The sequence below is a fragment of the Bombus impatiens genome, unplaced genomic scaffold, assembly GCF_000188095.3.
Source record: "Bombus impatiens unplaced genomic scaffold, BIMP_2.2 scf_1336, whole genome shotgun sequence".
Taxonomy (NCBI): Eukaryota; Metazoa; Arthropoda; class Insecta; order Hymenoptera; family Apidae; genus Bombus; species Bombus impatiens.
The window spans coordinates 123016-137966 of NT_177755.1; the positions used below are offsets into that span (position 1 = coordinate 123016).

A 14951-nucleotide genomic window follows, 5' to 3' on the forward strand; every position below is an offset into this window, starting at 1 on the left:
TAGCGTAGGGACTTTTACGGTCGGGTATAGGGGAAATACCACGCGACAGATTGGCAATAGGTAGCCTCGTAGTGTGTGCAAGTGTAGTCATGGCTGTCTGACAAAACATTCGAAATAACACGAATTAATGTAGTAGTTGGTTATCAAAGGTATCATGCTGTATTTCTTACAAAGCGCTATATTGTCCTGATTTAAATTCCGAAGAGTTAATTAGTGACATATTACTAAAGGATCGATTCGCATCCACGTACGTCGAGGTGTACTTGGTAGATCATCATTGAGAATAATAATAAATAAGTGGATAGAGCAATTGTGGATCAGGAAGGAAGTTACGGGGTTGAAGGCGCGGTGAGCGTAAGCCTGCGAGATTCTCTTTTGAAATCTTGTTAAAACGAGCGTCGCGTCTGAACGACCACCGACGATCGATTACGCAAGATGACCATTCTGTCGAAGAAGAAGACGAACGCCTCGAAAGATAGACGAGAAGGAGGCAGCACTTCCGAAGTCGATGTTCACGGAGTGCAAAACGAGCATACCTCCGGATCCATCACACTACCTAATAGCCCATATCAGGTGAATGAATAATCCCTTTATCGCAACTATACTACTCGCACAAATACTTCTAGTTGTAAATAGTTGCACGAGCGAACCGTAAAACAACCTTTTGCGAACCGTGACAGGTACGTGCAGCGAACGGTTTCGCGGTCGATCTGCACGGGGTTCAAACTGATCACGGATCTGGTTCTATAGTTCTTACAGGGAGCTCGTACGAGGTAGGAAACATAAAAGCTAATTTTTTTTAACCCCCAATTCCCATAGGTCACATTATGAGAAAATATTGGAAATATTTCATCAGTTGTTCATTGCCATTTCATTGTCATCAGTTGTCATTTCTATCTCTATTGATATAAAACATGTTTTACGAGTTTACTCTGAGATACATGTAAAATATATTTTACTTTACTTTTTTATTTTTATTATAAATTACACATCTTTTGTTGGTGTATACATTTCATTATTTTAGTACACAAAAAAAATATGTTATAATTTGGACATGAGTATTATATTAGTATGGAATATATTCATATATTCAGATGCACATAAAATTTCAAATGATAGCAAACAAACCAAATAACACAAAACATACTTTTTTTCAAGATACTGTTAAAAATGAATGAAACCAAAATTCTGTCAACAATATTATGAATTAATATATCGGAATAGATACTAAACTGACTACTAGCCTTACTAGATTTACTGGAATGCATTAGAACCTATAAACTATTGATTTGCTTATGTTATAGAACAAATAAGAAAGTAATATTTATAGGTGCCTATGGGAATTAAGGAATTAACATTACATTAGGTATTTTTCTTTCCTTTTTTATTATTAAATTTTTATATAAATACCCTTAATTTCAAATTATCCTTTTTTTATGGAATATCATTTGTCATTTGCTATGTATATAATAGCTCTCTAAGTTACTCTCTAAGTAACTCTCTAGTTAATAAAAATATATTATAATGTATTCAACACTTATATGTGTTCTTCTATTAAAGTCAAGTGTAGATCGTCGAGAAGATAAACATTTTGAAGAAGGAAGTGGTCCCAGTCATGGTAAACGCCACAGACAACGAGCAAGTCCACATAGGTAGTGTATGAAAGACCAAAGAATTCCTAAATTTGTTTTATATCATTGTATTATCTATAATTTTAGATATATTCAGTCTAGTATATTGTATTCAAAATCTTATGTTTTGTTTTGTATTTTATGTTGAGTGTTTATTTTACAGTGGCTGTATTGGAAGGAATTCACGTTCAAAACGTGATAGAGAAAGAGATAGGGGCCGAGAAAGAGACAGGGAGAGAGAAAGAGAACGAGAAAGACAAGCTACACCTCCCACTGCATCTAGCAGTGGCTTACAAGGTTCATATTTGTAATGCTTCTTCTATGCATACATATATTAAATTTATCACTTAATATTAAAACAAGTATAGATCAACTTAAATTATATTGGAAAAAGACATTTTTCTGTGATATTAAAATTTTTTTATATAAAATAAGAAAACATTTCTTAGTAAAATAAATAATAAATAATACACTTTACTTAGCTACAGATGGTAGTGTCATAGCCAATAATCGAATGGCTATTGTCGGGGCTGCTGCAAATATAGAACATGAATTAGCTAATGGATATAATAGTGGTGATGAATATACTGGCAGAACTGGAAATAATCTTACACTGGCTGAATGGCAAGAGGTTAGTTATGAAATGATAGATAGTTATGACAATGGATAATTTTTATTGTCAAATTTTTTGATTATATTTTTTTTTTTTACAGCGAGATAGATGGTTTGAGAAACGAATGCGAAAAATGGGATTTATCGTCAAAAAGATGGGTGAGGATGGAGCATGTCTATTTAGAGCTGTTGCAGATCAGGTTTATGGTGATCAAGAAATGCATGGTGTAGTTCGGAAGCATTGCATGGATTATATTGTAAGTATTGAACACAAAAATGATAGAAATCCATTATTTAAAAATAAATTTATTAATTATATGGTGTGATTTTCTAGGCTTCCAATCAAGAATTTTTTTCTCACTTTGTAGCGGAAGATTTTAGCACATATGTAGATAGAAAACGACAAGAATATGTACATGGAAATCATATAGAGATGCAAGCTATGTCTGAAATGTATAATCGTAGCATTCAATTATATTGCTACAGTACTGGTCCGTGTCAATATGCGCTTGGTAAAGTTAATCTTTTTGTACTTTTAATATTAGCTTTTCTAATTTTACACAGAACCAATTAATATTTTCCATACGATGGTCGAAAGTGATAATGAACCGATACGATTGTCTTATCAACGTGGTAGCCATTATAATAGCATAGTAGACCCATATAAAGCTACAATTGGTGTTGGTCTTGGCTTACCTTCATACAATCCTGGTGCTGCGGATCGACAACTTATATCAGATGCAGTTCGTCAAAGCGAAGAATTACACATTGAGCAGGTGAAGAATTACTATAGTTAGTTGTTCTATTTAATATCGTTTTAAACTTTAAACTTCTACAATAAATGAAAAGAACAATTATTTTTGTGCACAGACGATGCTAGAAGATAAAATAAAAGCAACTGACTGGGAAGCAACAAACGAAGCCATAGAAGAACAAGTTGCTAGGGAAAGTTATTTGCAATGGTTAAGGGATAATGAAATGCGAAAAGCTGTAAGTTCCATGCAATTTTTATCTATTATTTTAAACGAGTAAAGTAAAACATTTTCTCGTGATTTAATAAAGAGATCAGCGAGCAGCAGCAGTACAAGTACAGTAACAAGTGCGCAACACAGTCACGCACATTTTCACCCTCATGGAGGTCGTGGTCAACAACGAAGCCACACTTCTTCTCCGACCACGACTCAAACTAGCCAAGATAATTTGCGTAATTCTCCAAAAGTCCGTTTCTAGTTATTAATGTTACTAAGACAGTGTAGCCTATATATATTATGTTGTATATTATGTTTTGTATGTTTTAATTTATAATTTCAGGTAAATGATTCGGTAAGATACAATAAAAGGTCTCCGCAACACCAGTCAACACAAGGATCTACCATGTCTCATCTTGCCTCAGATTTTGAATCTAAAATCTCGCAGGAACCTGTACCAGGTAGTAGTAAAGAGGCTCATGCTTCACCGGATATCTCGTTATTCAATCGTCTTCCCCCCGAAGTATTTGGTAAGTCAAGTATTAGCAGTTAAATTAAATGTCAGTAACTAAGTTACCTTATGATATATAATTATAATATAGGTACAGGATGTTCCGTTTAACCGAAAACAGTAGGATATTTCACAAGGGATTAAAGCTATATTTTAACAAAAGTTGTTTGATTTGAAGGAGGATATCATATCATACCTCTTACCAAACAACTTCTATTCAAACTTTTTAGGTTACGTTAATCCCTCATGAGATATTCTACTGTTTTCAGTTAAATGAAATACTATATAATTAATTTTAAATATTTTGATCAAGAAGAATAATTTTTGCTATGCAAAAATATGTTCGTAATTTACTAGGTTTGACTGATTGGGAAGACAGTGACATACTCTCGCAAGTTTTGGCTACATCACAGCAGGAATATTTAGACAGCTTGAAACAATCACGGAGTTCTGCCTCTTCTGGAAATGATACTAACAATATACTAGATTCTAGTAATAGTTAATTTTTAAAATCGTTATTGATAAAGTTCAAAAGAATACTGAAGCAAAAGTATATGCATTTGTATGCAGCGTTTTTCATAGGATGTGATATATCCGAAAAATAAGATAGTTCTAAATCAAAAAATGAAGCAATTCTTAGTGTTATCACATGGTCATTAGTCACTAAGAATCATCGACAGTTATGTTGAATGCATGCCTAATAAACTTAATTACCGGCTGCAAATCGTATCGCATTAATTTCTGCTAAAGTTATTGTGTACTTTAAATCAGATATGAGTTGAAGCATATAGCGAGTTTCCAAAGAAGTGGTTGGATTATAACTTTACCAAATATTAGCACAAGTGTTTAAGTGTTTAAGTTTATTAAGGATGCATCTGCTTTTCTCTATTAATAACAAGAAATTTAATCAACAAAGAAATGATCACGTAAAAGCATCAAGAATTGTTTTCTTCAGTTTCTTTGGTTTGACGTATGAGTTTGATAATGCATCTTATGGGATACTCTGTACATACTGCAGTATCATCTAATTCTGCATTGCACTAGGGTATAAGGTGGTTTGCTTTTTTCATTGGAAATAAATGTTTGGTGAGCATCGTTCAATTCAAGAATTGTTGATGTGTGCACGAGTACTCTAAAAGAGTACATACATCGCATTAACGTGCACACTTTTTGAAAAACTAGAGTAGCCATATTGTTTTGCCAGCAGTGTTTCACCTTATGGACAGGAACTTTTTTACAATCAAGTCTTAAAAAATAACCCATTTTTGTCGTTGTTCATCTATATTAAATTGTCTGCGTGTTCTTGAATGCAGCATTTACTATTGTGAATTATGCAATTCAATCAGGTCAACTGCGTCACTACATCCTTTTTTGTGGTATGATATAATACATCTAAACGCTTTAGGAAAAAATCTTTATTGCGTTATTTGTAAAAAAAGAAGAATAAAACTACTACATGTAATTTAATGCCCGAATTTTCCCTACCTTTGCATATGTGCTTTCGTTAATACATATGTATAGAGAATGTTTGCTAACGAATCTTAGAGACTTTAAATAGTATTAAAACAATACTTTATAAATTGTGAGCAAACAAGAATGCGTTTTTGTAAACACTTTTTATGAATAATAATAAATCCACAATCTATGCACGTCATATGCATATTCTCGAAATATAATTAGATTTCATTTGTGCATTCCAAGTTATAAGCATAAATGAAGAAACAACGAATTCCTTATGATTTTCATATGATCTTATTTGTTAATTTGTAACAATACGCCATTAAATAGGAAACTAATCGAGTCAAAAATCATTGTATTTTTTTTTGTAAAAAAATAGTTCTTCTTAAAAAGTAAATGTATTTAATTAATTATTATATTTAATTATATTATTCAATTTCAAATATCTGATTGGAAATAGATATTTCTGACATACCAGAAAAAAATTCAAACTTTATTGGACTAACTGTTTATATTGATCTACCATAACAAATCGATTGATGTTTAGTACTCTTAGCTAAATTAATTTTGTGAATTAATAATTCGATTTTATTCGCGTTTTTTATCATTTTTGTCAAAAATGTCCATGCATATAAATGATTATATATTCGAAACATTGTTAGGACAGGGGTCTTTCGGGTATGTATTCGTGCTAAATTAAATTTTCCTATTTTTCCTCATCGTCTATTGTTTCTAGATCAGTTTACTTAGTACGACGAAAGAAAGACTCTAAACCATTCGTAGTTAAGGAACAAATTCTCGATAATGTAAACGCACTACCTTTCAAGGTGAGGAAATTTCTTAATTGAAATAGGCCAAATTAATTGTTGTGTCACCATATCAAGGAGATGTACCTATTAATTAACTTTTTTTGTACATAAAAGATTGTCTCTATGCTTAATTTTATATACTATAACTAATTGCATGCATATTTAATGTGCTCAGAACATATCAGAAGAAGTGAAATGTTTGCACACTTTGAGACATACTAATATAGTTGCTTACTATGGAGCTTGGATAGAAGACAATCACAGTTACATTCTTATGGAATATGCAACGCGAGGCACTTTGAAAGATTTGTTAGAAAACAATGAGACACCACTTAAAGAGGAAGTAAGAACTTGGGAAACATTACATCTCATTATTTTTCGTCTACGATATTTTAAACATTTGATATAATATTAATATGTTAATACTAATGAATACATATGTTAATTTAGGATGCGCTGTATTTATTCTCCCAAGTCGTTCTTGGAGTTCACCACATCCATTTCAAAAAGATTCTTCACCGTGATTTGAAACCGGAAAACATCATGCTAACCGGAAGCCGCGGTGACATCGTAAAGATCGGAGATTTCGGCGTCTCGAAAAATTTTAAAGAGTATTATTCATTGTAAAGAAGTTACTTTATGAATATTAATAGTTTATGTTCAATATTTTTATATAATTTTATGGAGTATTATCATTATTGTACAGATTAACGAAACCATCAATTATATGTCGCGCTGGATCATTTTGTTACATGGCTCCAGAAATGCTAACGGACCAATCTTATGATTTCAAATGCGATATATGGAGCATGGGCGTCATTCTCTATGAAATGGTTTCAAAAAGACATCCTTTTCCCGCTATGGTAAAGTTAGATTAATTTAATCCGGATTTTAATCAATGTAATTTTTGACTTTATTCTATTTTTTATACGTATGGTATGTATCCCAATTTTCAGAGTCTAACAGAAATCATAAAAATGATTTGCGAAGAAAAACCACGGCCTCTTCCCCGAGGGACATCAACGTCTGTTGTTAGCTTGATATCAAAAATGTTGAGAAAAGATCCATTTTGTCGGCCGAAAATAGATCAATTGATCCTCTGCCCTTACCTTATATCTTTCATTATTCGGATATATTTAAATTTAGGACGAGTTATGAGTATTACTAACAAGAATAATGGAAATTTTAATCCGGAAATATTTCTGAAATTTTTAAAATCGTAAGTAACGTTTAAAAATTAGACACTAAAAGTTATATATTTAAATATAGATTTTCTTCATAGAGTAGTCACTTTTTATATTTATATTCATATAATTATTATATAGTTCTGTACATAATAAGTATTATAGTATAATGTACTTTATAATAATTACTGATAATTATTGCAGGTAGTCAGTTTAATGAAATTGTACAGGGAACGGTTATCGAACTCGGACTCTCTGTACTAGGATCAAAAGCGTAACGACAGGAAGCGAAGACCGGAACTGCGGAATGTTCGTTTTATTTCATCACGTGCATACCTTTTGAAAACCGTTCAGTTCGTATTTAGTTTAGTTATCATTCTTCTGCGTGTATAAACGTCGCAATAACTTCTATCTTCTGTTTATCAGGAAACCGTGTTGGAAGTTAAGTGTTAGCTTCTTGCTATGTAATTTAAAGTGTAAAATTTCCTATTTTCGTATTTAAAATACTTTAAATTCCAGAAAAATTTATAATAAAATACATAAGATAGAAAAAGATCCTCAGTTGTTTCCATGATGAAACATGTGATTGTGTATCTGCTTAATATTCTTTATATAATACCTCAATATTAAGATCTTATTTTTTTCATGAAATAAAAATTGTCTAAAATATTAAGAAAATGTGGTTGATTTTATTAGTATGTAATTGCCTTTACTGGCTAACATGTGCTTCTTCATGGATTCCTTTAAATCCGATGCTCGGAGAACAAATAGATCTCGTCGGGGGCGAAAACGAAAGTTTCATTCCCAATTGGACCAAAAGTATGGAAAATGACGAGACGAAGGATGTCTTTGATACTTTTGTCACCAACGATGCCTTCAACTCGACGCAGTTTCCATTCAATTCCATTGATCGAGATCATGATCTTATGGACGAGGTAGAACATATCGAACCCAGGCATTGGCCAGTTAGACCAGATATTGTATATACTCGGACAATTATTCCTCCAACCACAGAGATGCCGTTGCCACGAAAGCCACTTAATCCGCCTACTCTTGCCCAAAGAAATTCATCAACGCAGAGGTAAGAAATTTATAGATATAAAAAAAATTGACCTGTTAAAGTTCAATCACTTTAAAATGTATCTTTCATTTTAAGGTATCCACCAATCACACCACCACTATCTACAGCATCAATAGATGAAGTTTTTTGTGACTTTGGAACATTTCCAGCACAGACACTTTGTGAGTGGCAAAATGGTGATAGTGTAATAAACTGGGTAGCTGGAACTGGCATGGGTACCAATTGGATGGGTGGTCCTCCAAGTGATTATACCACTGGTACTATGGAAGGAGGGTATGCTTCAATATACATATTTATTTCCAATTCTATGTCTGTATAGTAATTCAAGTTTGAATTAGATATGCCTTCCTTGAAACATCACAACTGCCACAAAAGGATGGTAAAACAAAAACTCCAGGAGGACTGCTGCATAGTGCTCAACTAGGAAGTACAGGAGTTGTTGGAACTTGTATTATGTTTAAGTATAGCATGGATGGCCTCAGCGTCGCTGGTCTGAGAGTTCTACTTCATGTAGGTGTAGATGAATATTCTATTAAGAAAGAACAAACTGAAGAAATCACTCCAGAAAATGCGACTATACCGTCTTGCAAGCCACTGGAAATTTTTGACGAACGTGTCATTTGGAATGCTCAGTATTATACCCTGGGTGTTTGGCAGCAAACACAAATGCTATACACGTATCCCGAGTTACATTCGGTAATTGGATAACTTTCTTCCCGAATTAATATTTTCCTTGAGAAAAGCATCATGGTTTTCATATTCAGAACATTATGATTATCATATAGAAACATGGTATTTATTTTTAGTTGATCATCGAAGGAATTCCTGTGGATTCTACCGATCCAGCCCGTCTATATAGGGGCTACATAGCCATAGATGACATAGATTTACAGCCAGGTACTTCATGTATCGGTTTCTGCAATTTTGCTGGTGGATTTTGTGATTGGGCTAATGACGCAGAGGATGATTTCGATTGGACAATTGTAAGTTTATCATCAATTTCACTATTACGCTATAATATATATAAATACGTGTATAGAGTCGTGGAAGTGGGAATCCCACAACTGGACCCGCAATGGATAGTTCGATAGACCAATCAACAGCTGGAGGATATGCGTATATAGATTCTTCTTTTCCTCGTCGACCAGGAGACAGAGCCAGGCTCGTTAGCACCAGCTTTCCCGCATCAAGTGCCGATACACCTATGTGTATGCACTTTTGGTTCCACATGTTTGGCTCTGGCATCGGTTCTTTAAAACTGTTCATTCGTCATTTTCGAAATTTGGATGCAGCTCTCCGAGAAATTTGGAGTCTGAACGGAAACGCTGGAAATACGTGGTTCGTTGCTCAAATTACAATTAGCTCTCTGGATGATTTTCAACTCCTTTTCGAAGCATCTGTAGGTAACACTGAGATGGGAGATATTGCCATTGACGACATCTCTTTTACACAAGGTGCTTGTCCAGGTAAAGATTTATAAAAAATAGTTAATACATACAGAGATCTGATTGAAAACGAAATAGAGATCACTGTTGGTTTTTGAATATTCATTCATGTACACTTTCAGCTTTACCTCAAGTTGCCGTACCTACACCACGAGACTGCACCTTCGAAGTCGACGAATGTGACTGGATCAATTCTCGAGATCCTGATCGAGTGGAGTGGGAAAGAGTATCTATACAAGTGCTGAATCCCAGGAACCAACGAAAATCGTACAGCAATGGATATACAGTTAATCGAAGAAATGAGTATTTCCTTAATCTGGGACGTCCAAGAGGAGGACCTCGATCATCCGGAGGTGGAACAGCGCAACTCGTTAGTCGGGAAATGAAAGGCAGTGATGAGCCATTATGTGTTACCTTCTGGTACTTTATGTTTGAGTCTTTCATTGATTCTATCGGACCAAGCTTAGGTAGATATTTTATATTTTTTTCTTTAATTATTCTAATGTGCCTATAATAATGATGCAAATTCAAAGGTGTACTCCGTGTATTTATACAAACAACAGAAGAATCATCAACTGAATCAAGATCAATCTGGCAACTGTATAGTAACCAAGGACCCACATGGAGGTATGCACAAATCAATATAAACGAAAGGAAGAACTTCAACGTAGTTTTCGAGGGTACTTGGGGTCCCAATCGTGCTAGTGGCAGCATTGGCATTGACGATATTGCTTTCTATACTGGGAATTGTTCTGGTAAGCTTTCAATAAATTCTGTTTTTTCTAATTCTACCTCAAACTAATTATGTTATTACTGGTTTGTAGTGAAACCACCTGGTGCATCTGTGAGACCAGAAGATTGTAGCTTTGAGAAAGGGTTATGTGGTTGGGAAAATATTACTTCTTCTGAGAACGAGCGTACAGTCACTTGGCAGCGTGCGTTTCTTGCTCATCGTCCAGCTCAGCTATTGGATAAAACTTTTGGGGCAACCGGAGACTTTGTTTTCTTTGATATTTTTACTATAAATAAACAATCCACAGATGTACGTTTACGATCTCCCATAATTCAAACATCACCCGACGAAGAATCGGTTTGTTTCACTTTTTGGTTCGCTGCCTTTGGTGTTGAAGAATCTACAACGTTGCAAGTTATTAAAATGAATATCGACGAAGAAGTAGGCAACGATGAAGAGAATGATGGAAAACAACAACCTGTAGGTATTTATAATTCTTTGAGATCTAGGATATCCTAAAAAATCAATATTTTATTTGTTTTAGTTATGGTCATTAACAGCAAAAGGATTTAACAATCCTAGACCTGTATGGACTGCAGCACAGGTAACAATAGATGCACGTGCATCTTATCGTCTCATCTTAAGAGGAAGTGCTAGTAATGGAGGTTTTGCGATCGACGACATAAAGTTTCAACCTCAAAGTTGTACAAGTAAGATTCTTTTTACCAAATGAATAAAATAAAGAGACATACCATACTTTGATATTCTAATTTTGTAGTTCGACCAGCTGCTGCTCAACCCGTTAATAATGGAAATTAAACTATTAGAACTCATTATGATCTATATTACATTGTTTTTATGTCATCTCTTACAAAACTTATATGAAGTAAGCTTCTGTAAATAATAAATGCACAATTCATTCAGAAATAAAAGCCAAGGATTTATTTATACAATTGTGTAACATCTATCAAAAAATCTGTATCAAAGGAGGCTCTTTTTCTTGAAAAATTGTCTCCTAATTTCAAAGATAACAACACCAAGTGCTACAGCCGCATTCAAACTATCCACTCCTTTTACTAAAGGTATATTGATACGAATACCGTTCTTTTCTTTCAAGAATTTATAGGAATTAAAATTCAAACCTTCAGTTTCTCCACTTACAACAATTACAGTTTCTTTTTTTGTATAATCTACAGAATAGTATGGAATAATAGGTAGTTTTAACATGAAATCTCTCATCAGGTATTTATTTTTTGGTACCATATCTTCTTTTGATTGCTTATTAGTATCCACTGTAAGTTTTGACTTCAAATCTTCTGGATCAATATCAAATATTTGCAAACTTGTTTGAAGTATTTCAGTTGAATAATTGTGCAAAAACTCATCACCAAAAGTGCTATCTGCTACAAAAATGTTACTGTCTTCACTAATTAGCAATGGGATCTCATCCCATGTTGGAAATGCATGAATAGGTAGTTGGAAATGTGTACCAGCTGCACTTCTGAGAACTTTTGGATCCCACAAATCTACACATCCTGAAGATATTGAATCTTAATTTAATGATTATTCCTTTATTTAAAAAATTACTAATGTTATTTATATATATGTCATAAATTCATGGTCTAATACCTTTCATTAGGATTAATTTTTCACAACCTACTGCTGCAGCAGCCCTCATAATAGATCCTAAATTCCCTGGTTCTCTTATATTATCGCAAACAATAGTAAGTGGTAATGCATTATCAGCTGGTTCATTCTTATGTACATTTGGAGTTTTAAAAATTCCTACATTACAAAAAGAAATATAGACAAAACCATCAAAGTATTAAACTTCTTAATACAAAAGCTACATGTTTAAAATATACAATATTATTACCTAACAAACCAGGAGAAGTGGTTAAAGCAGACCACAACTGTATTGTAGTATATGGAACTTTGTATAATTTAACTTCATTGGGAAGTTTTAATGCAGCTATGTCAGATGAATCATTGAAAATTATTGAATGCGGTATTGCACCAGATTTTATAGCATCTATGATTAGTCTTTTTCCTTCCAGAACTATCTCATCATTTTTTTCCCTCCTCTTTCGTGACTTTAAATTACTCATCAAGGATCTATAAGCATAAAAATTCCCAAATAATTCTTTTTATTTTATACATATAACTTTGACATATAACTTTCTATTCAAGATTCAATATTTTATACATATAACTTTCTATTCAAGATTATAATAAAATCAAAAATAAGCAACTTACGATACAATTTTTTCATTTTCTTTAAGTTTTGTAAATAAATTCTTTTTCGCAGCGTTTTCAGTTTTTTCACTTTTCTTTTCTTGGGTGGGTTTCTTTTTACTCGATTTTCTCGCAGAAATCCTTTCTCGGCGAATCTGCGGCTGAGTAGTATCTTCACTTTCGAAAAGTTCATCTTCGTTAACAATTGCAATCGGTCTTCGACTAACCCACCTTGCATACGTCCGTATTATACACAAATTAACTGTCTTTAATTGTTTAGCATATCGAATTGGTTGAATAGTATTACGTACAATATTTAGAAATACCATCGTTGCCCACGTTTTAATACAAAATATTTATTTTTATTACTTATAACCTTTGTTCTAAACATTGCATAGTTCTTTATTAATTATGCAGAGCACCGAACACGTATATTTTGATGAAAACATTTCTCTGAAATATTATACTATTCACACAAATTAACTTAATAATTAACTTTAAAAAAATGTACACGCGTGTTTTATTCAAAGAGTTTAAAAACAGCAATAACGTGAGTTAGAAAGTTCGGAGCCTACGAGACTCGTTAAACTCCTGCTATAAAAATTTAAACTACTAGATGTCGACACGTGTCAATGAAACATTGTTCTGTGCTTTGGAACTTATAAATGTTATGGTCACCGAATAATTATTAATTTGTGTCATTCACAATTGATGAAATTATTAACACTGCAATGAAATTATAAAAGTTATTTCTAAATGTTTTAAGAATTGTCCTCTATTTATCCGCTAACTGATTCAAATCATATAAAATATTTAAGTGAAATATTCCCGCTAAAAAATATCAATTTTTGTTCGTAAATTTTTTATTAACATTTATTTCTATGATGATTAAATAATTGAATAGGATAAGTATGATGATTGGGATAACATATTTAATGTAAAAAGCCACGGATTCAATTTGCTATAGCTAATATTATCATAGTTATATTTCAAACATAAGAAAAAATATAGAGCAAATTAAACAATTATAGGGCAGGAAATTCGAAGCATATTTTCTCTAATTTATTAATTGGAATTGCCAAAGACAATTTTAGGGTCTAAGTATCAAATGTTAATTCAAAATACATGCATTAAAATTCAGAGTAAACAAAATAAATTATTATAGTACATGATCCCTATTAATTTACGTTAGAAAAGATTTGATACTCTGACCCAAATAATGTCTTTATCTTAAATTAATTTCGTTTCAGTTTACATAAATATACTATTTCTAACATCATCCAAGATATAGTTCTTCTTCTTAGTAATTTCACATGTATACATATGTTTATATGTCGCTGTACACACTTGAAGAACAGAATCTCTTACATTAAAATAGTTTAAAATAAGGTAAAAATATATAATATATATAGCTCATAATCTGTATCCAAAGAGATTTCAACCAGTCTCTAGTTTTGGATATCAGGCACTGATTCCACTATTGAAGAATCTTGGCCAGAAAGATCCATTCTTTAAAACTTAATCAATACAGTCAACATAGTAATAGTCATAGTAGCATAACAAATATATATTATTATATATTTGTGTACTCTGATATGCATGTAATGTACGCGTAGTTTTATGTGTGTCCATAGATGTAATATTTGTGTATGTGTTATTTTTCTGTTGTGTTATTATATGCAGTGTACGCACATGTTGTATTCAAAGAGATGTATATAAGTATAAAGTATTTATAGTCAAATATTAGAACCGCGATTGGTATCAAACCGTTCCATATAATTATTCAGAAGTTCTTTTCTTTTTTTTTTTTTTTTTGGTTTTTGTACGCTGTCATAGGAGCTGAAAATCATTAAAATCTCAGCATAAAATATGGATTAAGCCACGTAAATATCTTTAACCTACATCATTATTTTTCTGTTATACGATTACAAGAAACGTTTATATTTATTGTCTTTATATAATTAGAACCCTTAAGCCCTTATTACTTATTGTCTCATAATTCCTAATAAATTAACGCGATAAAAACAACTAATTTTTGAAATATTTTGTCTTCTTGGTTCGCATGAACAAGAAATTTCTTTCTATTCACATAATTATTGTTGTTCTTGATATGTTTGTCTAACAAAAACCTTTATGTTGAAAAAGTAATCAAAATATTTCAATCGTGAGTTACAGTCTAACTTTCAAATTTTGCGGGCAATCGGTCGAGCGCTTAAGGGTCGAAAGTCAAATTGATTGTACGTGTAATCGATACACATATAGTTTAAATAGGTATGTTGAACAA

At 32.5% G+C, this 14951-nt stretch overlaps 4 protein-coding genes across 8 annotated transcripts; 3 read left to right on the forward strand and 1 right to left on the reverse strand.

Annotated features, from left to right (window-relative positions):
• Nucleotides 1-38: 38 nt before the first annotated feature.
• LOC100745392 (OTU domain-containing protein 5-B) lies at nucleotides 39-5376 on the forward strand. 4 transcript variants are annotated; one of them, XM_012392301.3, is made up of 13 exons: nucleotides 39-149; nucleotides 231-573; nucleotides 681-773; nucleotides 1561-1652; nucleotides 1795-1928; nucleotides 2114-2262; nucleotides 2345-2500; nucleotides 2578-2734; nucleotides 2808-3019; nucleotides 3093-3233; nucleotides 3306-3461; nucleotides 3555-3741; nucleotides 4080-5376. In XM_012392301.3, exons 2-13 carry the CDS (start codon nucleotides 436-438, stop codon nucleotides 4223-4225), a joined length of 1761 nt encoding a protein of 586 aa, XP_012247724.1. In that variant the 5' UTR covers nucleotides 39-149; nucleotides 231-435; the 3' UTR covers nucleotides 4226-5376. The 4 variants fall into 4 exon arrangements, with proteins under 4 accessions (XP_012247724.1, XP_003493908.1, XP_012247725.1 ...); XM_003493860.4 differs by having other exon boundaries at nucleotides 39-573; nucleotides 3114-3233; XM_012392302.3 differs by lacking the exon at nucleotides 3306-3461 and having other exon boundaries at nucleotides 39-573.
• Nucleotides 5377-5580: 204 nt separating this feature from the next.
• LOC105681577 (serine/threonine-protein kinase Nek5-like) lies at nucleotides 5581-7842 on the forward strand. Of its 2 annotated transcripts, none has more exons than XM_024371483.2 (7): nucleotides 5581-5858; nucleotides 5917-6007; nucleotides 6165-6332; nucleotides 6440-6600; nucleotides 6696-6852; nucleotides 6946-7208; nucleotides 7382-7842. In XM_024371483.2, exons 1-7 carry the CDS (start codon nucleotides 5800-5802, stop codon nucleotides 7449-7451), a joined length of 969 nt encoding a protein of 322 aa, XP_024227251.1. In that variant the 5' UTR covers nucleotides 5581-5799; the 3' UTR covers nucleotides 7452-7842. The 2 variants fall into 2 exon arrangements, with proteins under 2 accessions (XP_024227251.1, XP_012247738.1); XM_012392315.3 differs by having other exon boundaries at nucleotides 5582-5858; nucleotides 7378-7842.
• LOC100747582 (MAM and LDL-receptor class A domain-containing protein 1-like) lies at nucleotides 7827-11364 on the forward strand. Its single transcript, XM_012392314.3, has 10 exons — nucleotides 7827-8254; nucleotides 8330-8527; nucleotides 8593-8950; nucleotides 9061-9237; nucleotides 9294-9720; nucleotides 9822-10166; nucleotides 10233-10454; nucleotides 10524-10912; nucleotides 10977-11142; nucleotides 11211-11364. The coding sequence occupies exons 1-10, from the start codon at nucleotides 7851-7853 to the stop codon at nucleotides 11249-11251; spliced, it is 2727 nt and encodes a 908-aa protein (XP_012247737.1). The 5' UTR covers nucleotides 7827-7850; the 3' UTR covers nucleotides 11252-11364.
• On the reverse strand, nucleotides 11274-13272 carry LOC100745956 (rRNA methyltransferase 3, mitochondrial). The gene is made up of 4 exons (XM_003493865.4): nucleotides 12689-13272; nucleotides 12309-12547; nucleotides 12062-12217; nucleotides 11274-11967 (listed from the first exon to the last, which is right to left on the reverse strand). The coding sequence occupies exons 1-4, from the start codon at nucleotides 12994-12996 to the stop codon at nucleotides 11414-11416; spliced, it is 1257 nt and encodes a 418-aa protein (XP_003493913.1). The 5' UTR covers nucleotides 12997-13272; the 3' UTR covers nucleotides 11274-11413.
• Between the last annotated feature and the right edge of the window lie 1679 nt (nucleotides 13273-14951).